This window comes from Gopherus flavomarginatus, chromosome 1 (genome assembly GCF_025201925.1).
Source record: "Gopherus flavomarginatus isolate rGopFla2 chromosome 1, rGopFla2.mat.asm, whole genome shotgun sequence".
NCBI lineage: Eukaryota > Metazoa > Chordata > Testudines > Testudinidae > Gopherus > Gopherus flavomarginatus.
Genome location: NC_066617.1, coordinates 222260 through 234921, shown reverse-complemented (window position 1 = coordinate 234921; position 12662 = coordinate 222260). Strand labels below are relative to the sequence as shown.

General features: G+C 46.5%; 2 protein-coding genes across 5 annotated transcripts in view; both read right to left on the bottom strand.

Annotated features, from left to right (window-relative positions):
* LOC127051204 (uncharacterized) overlaps positions 1 to 12662 on the bottom strand; it is a 185638-nt gene that overhangs the window by 134388 nt on the left and 38588 nt on the right. The window lies entirely within an intron of this gene.
* The window catches only part of HCLS1 (hematopoietic cell-specific Lyn substrate 1), a 62849-nt gene that overhangs the window by 29926 nt on the left and 20261 nt on the right, over positions 1 to 12662 (bottom strand). For all 4 annotated transcript variants that reach the window (XM_050953079.1, XM_050953089.1, XM_050953105.1 and 1 more), the window contains exon 4: positions 1076 to 1205. In XM_050953079.1, coding sequence (XP_050809036.1) covers positions 1076 to 1205 — 130 coding nt within the window. The remainder of the gene's footprint in view (positions 1 to 1075; positions 1206 to 12662) is intronic.

Here is a 12662-nt window from a genome sequence, read left to right as displayed (position 1 = left end):
AGAAAAGCTTCAAAAACAGACTCCAATGAGAAACCGCTGAACTTGAATTAATATGCAAATTAGACACTATCAACTTAGGCTTGAATAGAGACTGGGAATGGCTGAGCCATTACATACATTGAATCTGTTTCCCCATGTTAAGTATTCTCACACCTCTTGTCAAACTGTCTGTAATGGGCTATCTTGATTATCACTACAAAAGTTTTTTCTCTTAATTGATTAGCCTCTTAGAGTTGGTAGGACAACTCTCACCTTTTCATGTTCTCTGTGTGTGTGTGTGTGTGTGTGTGTCTATATATATATATATATGTACACACACATATACACATATATACACACACACACACATATTATATATATATACATACACACATACACACCTCCTCACCATATGTTCCATTCTATGCATCTGATGAAGTGGTCTGTAGCCCACAAAAGCTCAAATAAATTTGTTAGGCTCTAAGGTGCCACAAGTACTCCTGTTCTTTTTTCGTGAAGAGGTGCTTTAGCCAAACACAAGTTATGGGGCTCAATACAGAGGAAACAGTAAAATTTAATGGCCTGTGCTCTACAGATCAGACTAGATGATCTAACGGTCATTTCTGTCCTTAAACTCTCTGGATCTATGAATGAACTCTCTCTACGCCGCTGTGCCGTGAGCCCACCTGCATCAGCATGTTCAATTCTGGGACTCTTAAGGGCATGTAACTAGGAGGAATCAGACAGATTTAAGAAAGGGGATGATTATGACAATTAATCAGGAAATATTCCCTGTCAGGAAGATGGATTTGGCTGGGAATCATCCCATCAGGAGAAAGGTTGGGTACTCCATCATGTGGGACATTTAAAGTTAGTAGAGCTTTGTCTGGTCTAACAGTTCATTAGGAATAAACCTGCTCTGGTCCATGGGGAGGGAGATGGGTGGGGCTGCACAGATCTATTCCACTTCTAACTTCTTTAAGTCTCTGTTCCTGCTCTTTCCCTGCTGTGGAACAGTCACTCAGACAGACCCACCCCTCCACTGCTGGGACAGGAAACTCTCTGCAGAGCACAGACAAGACACAGCAGCTTTTACCTTATCCATTCGGTCCTGCTCTGTTCCAAATTTGCCCCCGTATCCATAAGAGGCCTTGGGCCCAGTCTCCAGCTCCTTCTTCTTGATGACTTCATGTTCCTCAGACACCTTGCTCCTCAACTGATGGATGCTGGGAAGAAATAGAGGGTCAGGGCAAATCACTACAAAACCCCTCAGACTTGGTTCAACCCAACAGTCGTTACACTCCATTACAGACTGGAGCATGCTGCAGTGCAAATTGTATCATTATCTGTGGAATCTGAGTCAGACGGCCCATTTTCCCTGGAGGGATTGTTATTAACAGGACACCAGTGGAACAGGGAATGTGAGGAGTTAGGCTGGAAGCAACTCAGCCACAGGGATTAATAAATCCAATTGTTCAATATAATCTGCCTCCAGCCTCACTCTTTGCAAATGAAACACAGACCAGGCCTATGGCATTGCCTCTTTAGACCCATCAGTGCACTTTACAGCCAGGGGCCACATCATGTGGCCAAGGCTCAGGTGCTCCTCAGTGAGGCAGATATGAACTCTGCAGCCTCAGTGTAGAAACCTCGTGTAATGAAGCTCTGGAGATTTGGATGTGAAAATGAACAGTCCATTCAGCATGGTGCCCCCTTCCTCTTGTGCACTATTACATTATTTACACTTTTCCTACATATTCCGTTTCCTACATGTGGTAGATTTTTGCACTGACAGTGCAGGGCAGCGCTGAAGAAGTCATTGGGGAAGCTGGTGGTTGGTGAAGCCAGTTATGAGGGAAATGGGGATTGGAACCAGGGAGGAGAAGGAGACGTTTTGGGAAGTGAGGTAAGCACATTCACTGGTCACTCTGTTGCCGGGATCAGCAGCAGGGAAGTAGTTTCAGAGTTGACACCCCATTGGTAAGACTGGGGCAGTTCTTGTAATGGAATGCTAAACTATATTATACTGTTCAGCCACTAGCTGGCACTATGCATAAAACACCTTATTTAAATGACCCTCAATCATACCAGGTACAGCATTAAAGGATCTTATGCTGAACAGAGCTGTGGTGTATAAATGAGCTCTGTGGCCAGTCCATATTTAGCACAGGGACATGACATGGTGTCAGGAGTAAACTACGAACAAAAACAGAAGGACCAAAGCAACAAAGAATTCAGGATCTCATCCACATGCCCATCTTCAATAATCTGGAGAACTTCAGCTTTGACAAACCTTCAGAATGGACAGACTAGAAACAAGATTTTGCAAGATTTTGCTTTGCTACTAAGCTTCACAAGGAAACTGGGGATACACAGGTTATCTTCTTTAATTTATGCTCTGGGGAAACAAGTAGAGCATATCTTTAAATCCTCTGACTTGACTGAAGACAGTCAAGAGGATGACTATTAAAGGGTTCTGGCTATGTTTCAAGCATACTTTATACCTCAGAGAAACGTGTTTTATGAAAGAGCAAGTTTTCACCAGAGAATTCAAGAACCAGGGGAAAATGTAGAATGTTTTATAAGAACTCTGCATATGTTAGCTGAAAACTATGATTTTGGGGAATGCAAAATGTAAAAATATCAGAAACAGGTTGATTATGAGTATAACAGATAAAACCTTTCACAGCAGCTACAACTGAAGAGAGATTTAATCCTAGCGATAGCTATACATAGAGCAAAGGTTAAAAGTCATTATCATAAAACCTCTATGGGAAGGAGAGAGAATTCCCATGCTAAGAGGGACAAATTCCAGCCTACATGCACAAGGTGTGGAAAAAATCATATCCCAAGAGCTGATCCATGTCCAGCCAGAGGCACATGGTGTAATAAATGCAGGCTATATCCTGCATTAAGGAAGTCAGGGAGCTGGTTCATACTACAGACAATCAAGCGCCATTCTTTCTTGGATCTGACACAGAACCAGTTTGGACAGTAAAATTGAATATTCATGGCAAGACTATTGACTTTAAAACTGACTCAGGAACTGATGTCACAGTCATCTCAGAAGGGACTGACAAGTCACCTTCAACTCCTCCCAGAGCTGAAGTCACTCTGATTAGCCCTGGAGGTATTCTGAACTTGGGCCAATTCACCACAGAAACAAATTTCAAAGACAACAGCTTTGCATTCAGGGTTTATGTGATTAAAGGATCACTGACCATCAGCCTTCCCAGTTGCAGCGTGGCAGCCATGATGGGCCTAGTGAGAAATGCGGAAGAAATTGATGGAATATGGGGTCATATTGGACTTTAAGGACATCCAATACAAATCACTTTAAGAGACAAAGCTGAACCATATAGGGTACATACACCTCACAGGATTCCTATCCCCTTACTACATAAAGTGGAAACTGAGTTAAACAGAATGGAGTGGATTGGCATAATCAAGAAAATCTCTGAGCCAACAGCATGGTGTGCCCCAATGGTACCATTTATAAAGCAAAATGGAAAAATACAAATATGTGTGGATCTTAAAAGCCTCAGTGAAGCAGCTGTGAGAGAACAATATATCCTCTCAGCACTGGGTGACTTCCTTCCCAAAGTGAAAGGAGCTACAGTATTCTGCAAGCTGGATGTCTCGAGATTCCAGCAGATTCCTTTATCCAAAGAAAGTGCTAAACTGACTACATTTATCAGATCCTTTAAGAGATTTTGCTTTCGAAGATTACCCTTTGGGATTACCAGTGCACCTTTAATTTTCCAAAGACTGGTGGCAGAACTGTTAATGAACACAAATGGAGTTGTGGTTTCATGGATGATATTCTGATATATGGATCTTCAATGGAAGAACACAACAAAACACTCATCCTAAGCCTAATTGGTTAGTCTGGGCAGAAGCAAAACAAGGAAAAATGTGTTTCCTGCCTACCCCAAATTGAGTTTTGGGGATAGACAATAAACAAAGATGGGATCTGTCCTAGCCCTGAGAAAGTAAAAGCCATTTGCAAATTGAATGCACCAATTAATGTACCATAACTGAGATGCATACTGGGAATGGCAAATGACCTTGGTCGATACTTTCAGGACCTTTCTACAGTGACAAAACCATTGAATGTATTATTAAAATCCAACACCTTTTGGTTATGGGGGGGGCAAATAAAAAAAACTGCCTTCAAATGATCTCTACTGCTCCAGTTCTCAAGTACTACAATGTGAACAAACCCACAATGGTCAGTGAGGATACAAGCAGCTACGGCTTACGTGGTGTATTGTTGCAACAACAGCACTCAGAGTGGAAGCCAGATGCATTTTGCTCTTGCGCACTCATAGAAGTAGAAAAATGATATACACAGATTGGCAAGGTGTGCCTGCCAAGTGTATGGGCATGTTAGAACTTTAACAGATATCTGTGTGGACTAGATTCATTTATGCTGATAAACAGACCACAAACCACTTGTAACTCTCAACAATGAAGAAGACCTGGATCAAGCACATCTGAGATGCCAGAGTCTATTGCTAAGGTTAATGTGATTTAACCTAGGGTGACCAGATGTCCAGATTTTATAGGGATAGTTCTGATTTGGGAGTCTTTTTCTTATATAGGCTTCTATTACCCCCCTACCCCTGTCCTCTGATTTTTCACATTTGCTGTCTGGTCACCCTAATTTAACCCAATTACTAAATATGTTCCTGGGAATAATCTGGGACTAGCAGACATTCCATTATGGAGCCCAGCATCACACTCAGCAACCCGTGAGCTCAGAGCTGATGTAAAGGTGTATGTGAATGCTGTGGACACATACAGACCAGTGTCAGAAAAGAGATGACTCTAGCTCCAAAAAGCAATTATAACAGACACACAACTTCAGGAAGTTCTAAGTTACATTGGGGTGGCTGGCCCAAGTATCTAAACCTAAACCACACTAAAGAAGTGACAAGACACTACTTTGCAGTGCGTGGATAACTAAGCAAGTCAAATGCACTCATTGTTAAAGGCAATTACATTGTAATTACAAACTAAATGAGAAGAGAAATCCTAAACCTCACCCATGAAGGGAATCATTGATTAACTAAATGCCATGAATGGGCCAACCAGTAAGTGTGGTGGCCAGGCATCAGCAAGGACATAAAGTGTCTGCATGTGAACCTTGCAGAACTAACGGACCATCACAACACAAAGAACCTTTAGTAACAACACCCCTACCAAATAGACCTTGGAAGAACTAGCTGCAGATTTATGCATATTCAGAGGACATCATGACCTTGTCATTATGGACTATTTTTCCAGCTGTATAGAAGTAATGTGATTGACAGACTTACCATGTCATAGTTTTATTGAGAAACTGGTGCCCATTTGCTCACTTCGGCATTCCAGAACAGCTAGTGACAGACAATGGACCACAATTCACTGAAGCAGATTTTAAGTCATTCTAAACAAAATATGATTTTGATCATATTACTAGCAGCCCATGTTACCTCCAAGTAAATGGAGAGACAGAGAGTGTACAGACAGCCAAGAAATCCTACAGCAGGAAGATCCATTCTTTGCCCTTCTGAGGTACAGACCAACACCAACAGCAGCCACTCAGTGTAGTCCAGCACAACTCCTGATGGGAAGACAATTCGGACCAAGTTTTGAAAAGAACCTATTTCCAAAATGGCCAGACATGAAGAGAGCGACTGAACTGGATAAAAACCTAAAAAATCTTATGAACACTTTTACAGCAGATGTCACTCAGAGAACTACCAGGTCTAGAAACTGTCGACTGTGTTCAAGTAAAATTGGATGGAAAAAATGAATGGACAAGTCCAGATATCGTTGTTTAAAAAGAACAAAAAATGAATTCCACACCCAGATCAGATGTGATCAAGATAGACCGTCCACATCTACAGTTTGTTCTTCAGCAACAGCAATCAACAGGGGAAACTCTACAGATAGCAGGTGCAGAAGACGATGACTCAAGCCTTCCAAACCGACCAGTCAGTTGTTGCTACTAATGGACAGCCGGATGACCAAGCTGTTATGCCTTCAGATCGTGTAATTAGAAAAATAGTGTGATTCAGACACACTTGACTTATTGATCTGTACTGAACTTCAAAGACCATTTAATAATGTAAATGGTAGGAATGTAGAACTTAAAGAGGGAGATGTCATGGAATGCTAAATTGTATTTTACTGTTCTGCCACTAGGTGGCACTTTGCATAAAATACCTTACATAAACAATAATAAATAATAATAAACGAACCTCACCCATAGCCCGCAGAGCATTAAAAGATTTTATGACTGCCTAGGAAAGAGTACTGTGGAAAGGGATCTGGGGGGTCATAGTGGACCACAAGCTAAATATGAGTCAACAGTGTAACTCTGTTAGAGGTGAAAGTAAGCCGGTGTGGCAAGAGCCAGTACGCCGTCCCAGACTGCACTGGCTTCCGCCGCCGGGATTAAAAGGGCTCTGGGCTCCCCGCAGTAGGGGAAGCTCTGAGCCCTTTAAATCCCGCCTGCAGCTCCGGTGGTTGGGCTGGGGCCAGGATTTAGAGGGCTCGGAGCTCCCCGCAGCCACAGGAGCTCCGGGCCCTCTAAATCCTGCCTGCAGCTTTGGTGGCTGGGCTGGGGCTGGGATTTAAAGGGCTCTGGGCTGTCCACAGCCACGGGAGCCCTGAGCCCTTTAAATCCAAGCTGGAGTTGCAGTGGGGATTTAAAGGGGGCCTTTTAATTTGCCTGTGAGGAGCCCCGGGTTGATTTAAAGCCCTGGGGCTCCCATCCGCAGCTGGTGCCCAAGGGCCTTTAAATCTTGAGAGGCCCCGCCTCTTCTGGTTGAGGCCATGTCCCTCTCAGGACTCCAGCAGTACCAGTAAGTCCTGTATGTTACTTTCACCCCCAAACTCTGTTGCAAAAAACGCAAACATCATTCTGGGCTGTATTAGCAGAAATGTTGTAAGCAAGACACGAGAAGTATTTCTTCCACTCTGCTCCACTCTAATTAGGCCTCAGCTGGAGTATTGTGTCCAGTTCTGGGTGCCACATTTCAGGAAAGATGTGGACAAATTGGAGAAAATCCAGAGAAAAGCAACAAAAATAATTAAAAGTCTAGAAAACATGACCTATGAGGGAAAATGGAAAAAAAATGGGTTTGTTTAGTCTGGAGAAGAGAAAACAGAGGGGACATGATAACAGTTTTCAAGTACATAAAAGGTTGTTACAAGGAGGAGAGAGAAAACTTGTTCATCTTAGCCTCTAAGGACAGAACAAGAAGCAATGGGCTTAAACTGCAGCAAGGGAGGTTTAGGTTGGATATTAGGAAAAAATTCCTAACTCTCAGGGTGGTTAAACACTGGAATAAATTGCCTAGGGAGGTTGTGGAATCTCCATCACTGGAGATTTTTAAGTGCAGGTTAGACCTGTCAGGGATGGTCTAGATCAGAGGTGGACAACCTGTGGCTCCGAAGTAGAGTGATCAGATCACAAAAAAAAATTTTAGGGACACATGGCGGGGCAGGGTGCTGCCGAAGCAAAAAAATAAAAATAAAAATAAAAAAGTCGGAGTGCCACCAAAGCCAAATATTGGGACAAATGGCGTCTCGACAATACATCCGTCAGGACGCGGGACAAACAGTTGAATATCAGGACAGTCTCGATTTTATTGGGACATCTGGTCACGCTACTCCGAAGCCATATGTGGCTCTTCAGAAGTTAATATGCAGCTCCTTGTATATGCACTGACTCCAGGACTGGAGCTACAAGTGCCAACTTTCCAATGTGCTGGGGGGTGTGTGGACTCCCTTTTTTTTTGCTCTGCTGGCGCCCCCCTCCCATGTGTCCTGATATTTTGTTCCTCTCATCTGGTCACTCTAAGGGGGGAGGCCCTGATCAGTGGGGCTGCTGGTGGGTAGGAGGTGGTGGGAGCGGGGCGGGGAAAGCTGATGTGGGGCTGCTGACGTATTACTGTGGCTCTTTGGCAATGTACATTGATAAATTTTGGCTCATTATCAGGCTCAGGTTGGCCACCCCTGGTCTAGATAATTACTCCTGCCATGAGTGTAGGGGACTGGATTAGATGACCTCTCAAGGTCCTTTCCAGTTCTATGATTCTATGATGAATACATCTGGGATGTATAAGCAAGCTCTGTTGCCAGTCCACATCTCATACAGGAACATGACAGTTCTCATCTTATAGAGCTACTGTTTCAGGCTGGCTGCAGACTTCACTCTTTGCAGTGCCATCTCCACCACTAAAACATCACAGAAAACATGACACTGCCAGTGCATTCCCTGCAGGCGCCTGTGCAGGACCATGGGTCTGCTTTGGGCAGGAAATGGCAGCTGGCACGTAATTGGCTGGCATGCAGGGCCGGCTCCAGGGTTTTTGCTGCTCCAAGCAGGGAAAAAGAAAAAAGAAAAAAAAACGTGATCACGATCTGCAGCACTACCGCTGCTGCTTCAGTCTTTGGTGGCAATTCAGCGGCAGGTCCTTCACTCCAAGAGGGAGTGAGGGACCCACTGCCAAAGACCGAAGACCCAGATGTGCCACCCCTCATCGTTGGCCACCCCAAGCACCTGCTTGCTGGGCTGGTGCCTGGAGCCGGCCCTGCTGGCATGCCATTTCCATGCCTAGTCACAGCCTCACAGGCCACAGGATTAGGGCCTCCACCAATTGGGGAATCAGAGTCCAACCCTGGATTGCAGAAAGGTGGATACTGAGTAGGTTTTTCCTGGTCCATGAGAGAGTGCATTTCAGGAGCTGCTGGATTTGGGACAGAGCTACGGTGCCTTGGGGCCAGTGCACAAATCCCAGCTCCTTAAGCATGGAGTGAGAGGTCACAGCATGAGCCACGCCCAAAGGAAACACCAGAATCCTTCATGGCACAGCCCAAGCAGAGTAAGCGACAGGAATGAGCATGAAAGAACATGCCCCCAATCCCCCTCCCCCCAGTTTCACTGCGGCTGATTTGCAGAAGCCCTTATTTGGCTGATTTCAGTTCACTGAATGCAGTCACCACTTCCTCTTCCTGTAGGTAGACATCACCATGGCAACAGCCTACTTACCCCTCACTGTTCCTCAGAAACCAAAAATCCCATCAGAGCTGCAGACACTGGTGTCTGTTAGCTCAGTCTGAGGGAAATGGTTTTGCCTTAGTAGTGACCCTCAGGCCAGGATCAGTCCCCTTTTGTACCCCAGAATCTCTCTCTCCCTCTCTCACACACACAAACCATGCACCACTCCCCTGTCCCCCGCCCAAAAACACACACACTATCCCCAGCCAGGAGTGTACCCCTTGTGCAAAGCTCCCAAGGCCAGAATCATTCCCAAATGTGCTGCGACCCCCAAGACACACCACCTCCTTCACCCCTAAAGGGTTCCCCACCTCTAGGTTTCAAGGGCTCCCTCCCCTTCCCTTAGGGGCTATCCCGTCTGGCTCAGACTCTCATGTGGGTGGAGATGGAAGAGGGCCGAGAGTAGATGAAATGCGAGGTCTGTGGGAACCTAACAGGCTTGTTGGCAGTGGGTGCTGAGGCATATGTGACCTTCCCCTGGTCTCCCATAGCCCTGTACAAGGAACCCTTGGGAGGCTGTGTGGGGCAGGAGACTGAGCCCTGGTTTGCGGGATCAGGACATTAACACATAAGCCCCTATTCAATTTTTCAGCCATTTAACCTGCCACATCTCTGTTCACTCTAGGTAGATGCCAAAGGCCAGCGGTGGGAGCAGTTGCAGCTCCAGGGACTACAGTCACACCTGCCTTGTCCCCAGGAACTCTGCACATCTGAAGTCCTAAAGCTGCTTTTATTCATAAGGCCAAGGCGTCTTGGTGGTTCCCCCTTGTCCCTCCCAGACAGAGTGCTGCAGCTGGACTACCTCCTAGCAGTGGGAGTGATGGCACAAACTCCATCCACGCAGGGAGATGTCACTCACAACTAATGGTGCTGATCTCCTTGGCTCACAGTGGCTGAGTCGTCCCTGCTTGTCGTGCCCAGTCCCATAGGCTGGAGGACGCTTCCCAGCTCCCTCACTAGCCTGTCCTAGAGGTAATGAAACCACTAGAGGTGGTCTGGTGCCTGAGCTCGCTCTGACACTGGAGCTGGGGGTGGGGATCATGTATCGCCATTCCCTTACACAGAGCCGTAGCGAAATACCACCTCTCTGTGTGACCTTCTCTCCCCTGCACCAATTGCCTCACTTAGAGCCCCCGCAACAGGCTTTCTTTGAATAGGCACCCAAAGCTGCCAGGGTTGGTGTCTGTCTGCCCATCCATCACTTCTTTCTACAATGCTGCTTATAAAGTGTGACAGATATTGGCTGACATGGGGACCAGAGCATATCTTATGTTGAAAGCATGAAAAATTCAAAAAAGAAAGACTTTCTATTGAGGTGGGCCAGATGGTTTGAGCCATAGACTATTCGTAGTCCTTTGAACCAATATAGATGATGTGTATTTATGTGTTCCTGGCTCATGGGGGTGAAGTGTTCCTGAGGAATCTGAAATCACTAGGGGCTGATAAATACAGAATCCCCAGGCTGGGCATGCCAATACCCTGCTTTGGAAGCTTGGCCACTTGGGGCCAGGGGAATGTATGGGTTTTTACCTGTTTCCAAGATGCTGGGAGGAAAAGATTTCTGGGATATAGAGGCTGAGCTTAACCAGACTCAGTGCCTTCTTTCTGGGCTAGAAAATGGACAGGACCTTTTGTCCAAGAGGGTCCCAAACCCTTGCTGCTGTGTTGGAAGGACTTTGGCCTTCCAGGGCCCAATAGGGTGGCTGGGTGACTTCTGGTATGTTTCGTGTGTGTGTATATGCCCATATTGTCTTTTTCTGCATGCTTTTGTCCTTTAATAAATGTGCTTGCTTAGGAAGAGCTGTCTGCTCATTTACAAAAGCCCTGTCATTGTCCTTGGACAGAAGCCATAGAGCTGGGGCTGGATGTTTGTCAGACCAGGGGACAATGGAAGTAAAGAGCAGAGGGCTGTAGTCTAAAGCCCCAGACAGAAAGGAGAGGGATGCGGGTCTCTGACCAGAGACGTGACAGCTGAGGCCTGAGATCTGATGGGCATTCCTAGAGCAGACTACAGCAGGGCTCAAAGCTGCAGTAACCCTGACATTGTAACACAAAGAATCTGTTTTTCCTGTCTACAACTTGTGTACCAGTGACCTCAACCCTGGCCACTAGCTAGCATCCCAGTTCAGACTCGCCACAGCCTCATCCCCATAGACCAGCTGAGTGGGTTTGCACAGAACACATACAACTCACTGTATCATTGTGACCTGCCAATCAATTATTTCGTTATGATAGTGACACTGCAGCCACTGCAAACAAGTGCAGCCTATGCCTCCAGTGGAGCCTGCAAAGCAGTGGGCTCAGCAGTGTTGCCTTATACACTGGGATTCCAGCTCAGATAACTGGGGTTCCACTTGCCACTGGAGATGGGGGAAATTGACCCCTGGGCTGACCTGATATGGCATAAAGATGACAGCCCACTACCCACAAGGCAATGGCCTCTGTGATTGAGCCAAGCAGATGCCACTAATGGGGATGAGGACCCAGTCAGAGACACAGCAGAGAGACTGACCTTCCTACCTGCCAGAGCCGACCTGTGTGTATAACAGCATGGCAAACACCTCCACAAAGCATAACCCCTACTTGCTGACATTCAGCAGACATGGCCAGCTGCCAATAGACATGAACCAGGGTCCGGGGCCACAGAATGAGTCCATGAGCCTGAGGTTGGACTGTAGCCACTAACATGGGCCAAGCCTGAGACTGTCCAGAATCAGGGCCTGCAGCAGAGCCAGTCTCTGAGCAACCTAATGAATGCAGGCGCCTGTAGTAGGCTGCCTGTTGGGCTGCACCTCCTGATGGGTAGGAAGAGTCAGCAGACTAGCTCTTCCACCCAGCAGTAGCACTAGTTTAGCAGCTGCTCAATGCAGTCACCCACGATTGCATTAAGTCCTGCACCTGCCAGTTTCCAGCTCTCCTCCTGTCTTGCTTTGCTACAGGTATCCCAGTTCTGACCCTCTGCTCCAGTTCCTGACTTCTGTCTTTGGCTCTGATCCTTGGCTCTGGCATCTGGTCGCCGACTTCTGCTCCAACCACTAGGCATGGCCATTCACATTCCGACAGGTTGGGCAGCCCTAAAACCACAAACCGTCAGGGAACTAGAGCCCATACAGCAAGCATGGATCCTAAAAAGGCCTATATCTCTCTGATGAATATAGTGGGACCCCACAGACTTTGCAGGCCCAACTTGCCACTCTGCAGAATGCAGCCCTACAAGCTCAAGCCACACTGCCTTCAGCTCTGACCCCCTGCTCCCATGAGCCCAAGCTCCCCCTGCCTGACAAGTCCAATGGTGATTGTGACTAATTTCATGTGTCCCTAAATCAGTGTTGGCTCCTCTTTCTGCTACACTCACAGTCGTATCCCACTAACCACATCTGGGTGGGATTGATTCTGAACCTGCTTCCTGGGGAGGCCCTGGCTTGGGCCTCTCTGCTCCTGGAAAAATCAAACCCACTCCTCGGTCAATTTGAGGAATTCATTCAAGCTATGGTGATGATCTTTGATTACCCGAGTTGCAAGTGTACTGCCAAAGCTGCGTGTCTGGTGTTGCAGGGCTGCTGGCTAGTTGCTAAATATGCAGCGGAGTTCCAATGCTTGGCAGTAGATGCTGAGCGGAACAAGGACA